General features: G+C 45.7%; 1 protein-coding gene across 1 annotated transcript; it reads right to left on the bottom strand.

Moving 5' to 3' along the window:
- Positions 1-3,369: 3,369 nt before the first annotated feature.
- Positions 3,370-7,278, bottom strand: LOC120644864 (disease resistance protein Pik-2-like). The gene is made up of 2 exons (XM_039921595.1): positions 5,907-7,278; positions 3,370-5,421 (listed from the first exon to the last, which is right to left on the bottom strand). The coding sequence occupies exons 1-2, from the start codon at positions 6,779-6,781 to the stop codon at positions 3,459-3,461; spliced, it is 2,838 nt and encodes a 945-aa protein (XP_039777529.1). The 5' UTR covers positions 6,782-7,278; the 3' UTR covers positions 3,370-3,458.
- Positions 7,279-7,757: the final 479 nt, after the last annotated feature.

Raw genomic sequence — 7,757 nt, 5'->3', positions numbered from 1 at the left:
TTCTGCCTGTTGGGGAAAAGGTATGTCTAGGATGATGCTGGCCTGTTTGCTTAAGCTACCAACCAGTCAGCCACTACAATATTCTCTCTACCAAAATAATATTGAAACAGCCGCTACAGTATTTCAGCTTTTCCCACTGAACGCTGACAGGATGATGTCATCTTTGATCTTTTCCCCAAGCGGTGCAAATTTTTTTTATGCTATTATTGTACTGAAACTGATGCTCAAGTGCAGCTTCATCTCCTGATCATCATACATCTGCCTCAAGTTTGTTTGCGTTACATACAGGAAATCATAGCAAAAACCAGAGCTGTTTCAAGGATGTAAAGCTGCTTTCTAGCAGTAGTACTGATGAAAAGCGTGCAGCTCTCTTTCTTAGTAGTGCTTTCGAAATCAGGGTTACTGTTGGAGAACATTGGGCCAACTGCTGGAAGCATACTGATTCTCACCACAATGAAGTTCAATGGCTCTGATGATCCCCACTGCCGCCGAGAAGGCTGTAGAGGTCCTAAAGAACCCTAAAGAATATCAAGTACATGACTGAAAGTGGCTATTTGAATCCTTTGCAAAGGCAACTAGTTGAAGGTAGGGTTAGGTAGGGTTAATTGGATCTGTGCTATTATAATTCTTCCGATTTTGAAGCGTGCTATTACTATTCAACAAACTATACCAGTGCCATTATAATTGTACCGGTGTTTGAGATACGCCACTATCTACGCCGGACACCATATTGGGCCCACTTTCAGGCGTATAGGAGGACCCCCCGGCCCACAGCAAAAGTATAAGGCCTGCATCTCCGGCTCTCCGCCGCCCGTCAGCATCCGCGCCGACCCGCCGCCCTCCAACAAAAACACCGCCTGCATTTCCAGCTCTCTGCCGCCTGCTAGCATCCGCGCTGACCCGCTGCCCTCCAGCATCTCCGTCGACTTCCGCTGGCCGCCTACCACCGCTGTCCTGCTGCCTGCATCACCACCGTGGAGGCCAGCTCGTGGGGGCGACGACCTAGCGGGCAAAGGGATCTAGCTGCCGGCGGCGTTCAGATGGGGCTCCAGGAGACCGTCAACGGGGCTGCAAGTGGCGCCGAGCTTTGGAGTGGGCGGCGGGTCAGCATGCAGCCGAAGCTCCAGGCAGGCGATGGGATGTGGAGGGCTGGTGTCCAGGCAGAGCTTTGGGCAAGCGGCAGCATGCAGGCGCCGGTCTAGTCAGAGCTCCAGGCGGGCGGCAGTCCAACGCAGCTCTGTGGCGGGCCGCGGCGTGCAGCCGGCGGTGCAGCGAATCTCCGGGCAGGCGGTGGACCTCCGATCGGGCAGCAGCGTGCGGACGGTGGAGCTCCAGCTGGACAACGGCGGTCCATACGAAACTATGGCTCCCTCCTATACGCCTGCAAGTGGACCCAAGACAGTGTCGGGCGTAGATAGTGGCGTATCTCAAACATCGGTACAATTGTAACGATATTGTCATAGTTTGTTGAATAGTAATAGCGCGCTTCAAAATCGGAAGAATTATAACGGCACAAATTTAATTAACCCTTGAAGGTAAGATAGATTTTAACTCTCTTCTGCGTGTTAAGCTAAGATATGCTACCACTTGGTGAAACGTTGAGTGGAAAATGCCACTTTCAGCCTGTCGAAAACAAAAATGAATACTTTGAAAACTCAGTACATAAATTTGCTTTAGTTTGCATCCTACTCTGAAACCATACCATTTGAAGTATAGTTCTGCGCCCTTTAAACCATACAGACGAATTTATAGTGGCATACATCCAATTAACTCTTGGGTATGCTATATCCTTGGGAATTACACCTTGACACTACCCCAATGGCAAGACGCTGGTGGATGACCGCCGGTGCGGTCCAGTTAGGCTTGCTAATGGGTTGGGTTGAAATGGGTTTTATGGGGTGGATTTTGAAATGGAGTGTGTTTGGATGATTTAAAATGGGTTGTATTAGTTAATGGGGTGGGTCGGGGCGGGTTCTATATAAATGCGGGTTGGGGCGGGTTGAAATGGATACTTTTTACAAAATAGTATAACTATATATAAATGTGGGTCCCACGTGAGAGCTGGACTCTGAAATTAAAACCACGTGTTTATATCAGAAAATTTTATCGAAATTGACTGAATTTTGTTGGAGATGACTCAGTACGACTTGCAGCTATTTTGTGCAAAGCAGTGTGGCTAGAACTACCTGTGGGCCCCACATGAAGAGCCGGACCCTGGAATTAAAACCTCGCGTTCACACTATAAAATTTTATCGAAATTGACTGAAATTTTTTTTGGAGATGACTCAGTACGACTGGCAGCTACTCTGTGCAAAGCAGCGTGGCTAGAACTACACGTGGGCTACACATCAAGAGCCGGACCCTAGAAATAAAACCTCGCGTTCACACTACAAAATTTTATCGAAATTGACTGAAATTTGTTGGAGATGACTCAGTACGACTTGCAGCTACTCTGTGCAAAGCAGCGTGGCTAGAACTACACGTGGGCTCCACATCAAGAGCCGGACCCTGGAATTAAAACCTCGCGTTCACACTATAAAATTTTATCGAAATTGACTGAAATTTTTAGAGATGAGTCAATATGACTGACAGATACTCTGTGCAAAGTAGTGTGGCTAGACATATATGTTGTCCCCACATTAAGTGTAGAACCACTAAATTCCTCTGCATAGTAGAACCCATGGGTTTTTATGGGTTACCCGCTTATAATGGGGCGGGTTGGTTAGAGTTGAGAAATTAACTAATTGGGTTGGGTGGGGTTGGGTATCTAAATATGTTAATTTTGGGTGGGGTTGGGTATAGTGCGGGTTCCAACCCATTAGCAGGGGTCCCAGTCATGGTCCAGCGAGGTCTTCATCCCAAAGATCGATGATGAGCCGATGGCTCTAACTAAGATGGAAACCGCTGCATTGCTGGCCAACATTGTTGAGTCCGGCTCGGCCATCGTTGTCAACAAGGAAGGCCACGTCATCACGCCCAAGTACTCGGTGTACGACTTTGCTCTTCTGGGCGGTGGAGAGGTTCCGGCGCACAACAAGGAACCCCCCCCCCTCCTTTTTTTTTTGGTTTGCGGGGGTTCTCTTTCTTGCTTCTCTTTGTGACATGGTGCATTGTTTGTTGTAGCTAAAGGAAAATAATAGAAAAGGGAAAAAATAAACTGGAGATGCCATGTTATTAATGTAATGTAAGTATAACTGCAGATTATAGCAAGGGAAGATAGTCTTTTGATTACTGTTTGTGTTCTTGTTACTTGAAGTATGTTCAGTAGATTTTTATCAGTTGCAGAAACCTCTGTCTAATTTGTACAAAGTTCTACGTCAGTGTATTCTTGCACAACTGTGGACTGACAAGATGAGAAGCCACATAAAGAAGAACAAAGTGACATCAAACAAACAATTGCCCCAAAAGCAAAGCGTTCAAAGTACAAGAATCACATAACATATTATTTTTGAGGATCATTAATCATGATAGTGATCAACGATTACTCTAAGGCCGTTTTCATCTTCCCTTGCTGCAGTTGCCACATCCTCTACTATCATCTTAGTATTCTCGCCTGCTTTATCATGTATCCTGAGATGCACCTCTCTGAGATTTTTGAGGTTTTCTATGCCATGCACTCCCTCCAGAATGCTGAAACGTAGCTCAATCCTTTCAAGTTTCGGCATTGCCTTATCTGGAAAGCTTAGTAGCGGCACAAAAGGAGCAGAGAAGCGGAGTAGCTTCAGATTATCAAATCCGCCAGCTGGAACAATGATTTCCCCATCGGATTGCACCTTGTTTTCCTCAATAATGGCGGCTGTTTCCGGATCCAATTTTGCAGCCGTAAGTGAAAATGTCAGAGAAAACAGGTTCTTGAGTTGTTTAAGATTCTCCAAAGCATTTTCCTTGAGCACTGTCACCGAGAGGGTTAGCTTTGTGAGAGCCTCCAGTTCTGTGATCCATTTCGGGAGCTCAACCAACTTACCGGACAGTTCAAGAGCATTAAGAAACTTGGGAGGGGAAGAGAGGGCACTCAGTGATTTAACAAAGTCAGCTGACTCGTCATCGATTACCAGGGTGTGGAGAGAGTAGCCACCGAGGTACTCAATCGAGGACCTTAACTCCTCAAAAAGCTTACCACCCATCCTGATGTTGAGCTTGAAAATGGTGAGTTTCCTGAGATCGGTCAGATGATGAAGGTCTGCTACTGTAGTTGGCCCTTCAACAATATCAATACCTGATAGTATTCGCAGAGCCTTCATTGTTTTTTTCTTCATGTCCTCAGGAAGTTTCAATGGCTTCCGTGTTCGTTTATTCCCACCAAGTATGCTCACAATTCGTTCAAGCTGGCAGATGGTTTTAGGTAGTTCTGTAACATTGGTCTCCCTTATGTCAAGGGTCTCCAAATACTTGAGTTTTCCAATCTTTTTAGGAAGCCTCTTAATGTCTGTTTTTCGGAGGCTGAGATACTTGAGAAGAAGCATTTTGCATATATCCTTGGTATGATGCGGTTTGAAATCCTTACAGCCTTCAAGATCTAGCACTTGAACAATTGCAAACTTGAATGATTTCGAAGGCAGCTGAGTCAAGCTCCCAAACATGGTCAGCGATCGGACATGAGACAAGTTCATGCTCTCTGTTGCACTCCCATGTTTTGAGTCACTGCCTTGAAGGGATAACCGACGGACTTTGCTGCTTGGTGGTGCCATGAGCCAGTGGCCACCAACCACTGTGATGAAGTTCTCTTCACTTGCCTTGGACACAATGTACTCAAGAATCATGTCGTGAACTTGATAGCTCTTCACCTTTCCATTGCTGCTGTGCTCCACGGCTCGTATAATCTTCCTCATTCTGAGATGATTGAAGTATGCCTCTGCTACATCCTCCACACTGAGCCCCTGCTTCTCACTTACAAAACCTTCTGCTATCCATCGCTTTGTCAAACGTTTCCTACTAATTTTACAACCCTTCGGAAATATGCTTAAATACAATGAGCAAGTATTAATCTCAGCATTAATATCATTGTAACAGTGATTCAGTATTCTCGTGACTCTGTCCTGGGCAAGAATCTTAACAGAGTCTGGCACTATAGTACGGCAAACTTGTTCCCAATCAGCCATGGATTTCTCCGTGTTGCAGACCACGAGCCCAGACATCGTAACTATGAGCAACGGCAAGCCCTCACACATTTGCCACAGCCTGGATGGAATTTTCTTCTGATTTTCTTGGGGCACAGCTTCCATTAATAATTTTTTAGCCTCGGCTTCATCAAGTTCGTATACTTTATGAAAATAATCTCCTTTATCTCTTTTACATGTACTAGCAACAGCTTGAAACCGTGTGGTAACCATCACTCTACTGCTTTTGTTACTTGCGGGCAATGCCTTTTTTATCTGATCCCATGTAGTTGCAGACCATACATCATCAATTAAGAGCAGGTAACTGGCACAAGAGATAACGGAGAATGAAAATAGTGCTTTTAAATACTAAGAACAGAGCCCAGCAAAGTGATGGCCCAACAAGAAACTATCCTAATCTACTTCAAATTATAAATATGCAAAACAATGCATGTACAGTTCCACCTGTATTTGTCAGTTACAGGTGGTAACCTCAAATTTAATTTGGAAAACCAAACTTTTATGTGGCCCTCCCTTCCATGAGCTATGCTTATCGAACTCAAATTACAACTTAGGCCGACTGTTGCCATCCATATTATTCCAGAAAATATTAATAATTTGATTATTAAATTCATGCAGTCTAGGACAGCAAGTGGCAGTTCATCAAGATATTCAGTAATGAGCAAAGGTTACCATAAGTTATGTTCCAACATAGTATGCAATTCTATAATTTTGCAATGAAAAACCATTATGGAGAACTAATAAGATTAAGCTGTCACCAGAGAAAAGGAAACTTGAAATCTGTTGTACCTGCAATTGTTCAGGTGCTTCTTGAGCTCTTCCTTGAGTTGTTCCAGCTTCATTATTTGTATGTTTCCCTGTGCTTTTTTAGAGGTGCTGCCATCCTGCTGGCCCTTGGGTACGACAGTACAACATATTGAGCCAATTGCAGTCTTGAGCCATTTCTTCTCCTGGGCGCCACCACTACTGCCTTGGTGATCAAGGCCATCTTCAGATTGTGGCATGACTTGAATGAGTATGCTTCTTAATATTGCCTCAATGTCAGAGCTCTGAGACACTGTGACAATCGCCCGGCGGTCTAATTGATCACCAAATTTCCGGAACAATGATGTGGCAATGGTAGTCTTTCCCACTCCTCCAAATCCAACAATGGATAGGACACCTGGAGCTTGCATTTTAGGCTGTGTTTGGGACCTTTGGTCTCTGGAGGACTTTTGAGCAGACTCAGTGGAACCCTTTATCTCAGTTTCAGTTGGGGCCTTGATCTCCTCAGCGATCACCCTAATCCACTTTCCGAGCTCTTCCATGTCCTTGTCCACTCCCACGGGTTTCTTGGTGCCAATAAGCTCAAGGGTTGTGTGCTGGTTCTCAGCAGTGTCAAATCCAGTTGCTCTGTCACCGGACTCGTTGCCGACTTGTTTCGGGTTCCGGATGCCGTATCTCATGCGCCGTTCGCCGATCCGCTGCGCCCGCACCTTGAGTTCGGTAATACTGGAAGCAATGTCGCGGCGAGGCTGCCACGTCCAGACTTCGTAGATCCTGGTGATGAAGAAGGCACAGTAGACGTCGCCGCCGGGGTCGCTGGAGAGGCGGTGCGCGAAATCATCGATGCAATCCTCGATGTCGCAGGTGACATCGCGGATCTGCTTCATCCAGTCCTTCATCCATCGGTCGAGGCCGTGTCAAGAACAAGCAAGAACGAGAGAATCGAGATCGAGAAGTAGCGGAAGAACTCAGAGAAATTCAGGTCAACAAGCGAGAGAGTAGTGGGTAGCTATAATTCACTGCAAGATCACCCGAGTACACGATAACGCGCCGCTAGGGAGACGACGATAAATACTACTTCTACAGCTACCAACTACGCTAGGGTTTAATGTTCAGATCATTCGATAGCATTTACAGATCGCAGGCCAACACCTAGATAGCAGGGTGCGACTGAAAAGAAATGAAAGCTTAACACTGTTTAGCGTCTGAGAACGGCCGGTACACAACGGTGCATCCCAGACGTTCGATCCCCATCGCACGGTAGAAGTGAAATCGCCAAACCGTTAGACTTGCCGCTGGCTTCTACTAGAGTGACAACTGAAGAAGGTGTTGATCGATTTAGAAGTTCAGACATTCAGGTATTCAGGTAGCTACTGCCTGACAATGCCCCCCCTTAAGATCCCCCTTAAGATCCTTGTCCTCAAGGATGAAATGTTGGAAACACTTTACGGATAAAGTCTGCATCTTCCCAAGTAGCTGCTGATGGAGGCAAATTGAGCCACTGAATCAACCATTGGACCACAGGTTCATTATTTCTCGGTATCATGCGATGTTCCAGTATTTCCATAGGAGCCACCTTAATGTTGCCTTGATCATCAACCAGTGGTAATTGTGGAGTAGGAATAACCTGAGGGCTGACATGCCGCTTGTGTTGACTCACATGAAAAACCGTGTGCAGCTAACAGCCGTCTGGAAGCAAGAGTTTATAAGCTGCCTTCCTAATCTTTTCTAGCACTCGAAAGGGCCCATAATATTTAGAGTGTAACTTCAAGCTGTTGTGGATGCTTAAGGAAGTATGTCTGTAAGGTTGGAGTTTCAGATATACCATGTCTCCAATACTGAATTCTCTGTCAGACCTATGCTTGTTTGCTTGGT

Source organism: Panicum virgatum, chromosome 8K (assembly GCF_016808335.1).
Source record: "Panicum virgatum strain AP13 chromosome 8K, P.virgatum_v5, whole genome shotgun sequence".
Taxonomy (NCBI): domain Eukaryota; kingdom Viridiplantae; phylum Streptophyta; class Magnoliopsida; order Poales; family Poaceae; genus Panicum; species Panicum virgatum.
This window is presented reverse-complemented; position numbering and strand designations above follow the sequence as displayed.

Bases quoted from the DNA above. Each gene is read 5' to 3' on its own strand.
- LOC120644864 (XM_039921595.1), bottom strand. From the start codon at position 6,781: ATGAAGGACTGGATGAAGCAGATCCGCGATGTCACCTGCGACATCGAG. The intron at 5,422-5,906 runs GTACAACAGATT...CTCTTGTGCCAG, and splicing joins AAGCACCTGAACAATTGCAG to TTACCTGCTCTTAATTGATG.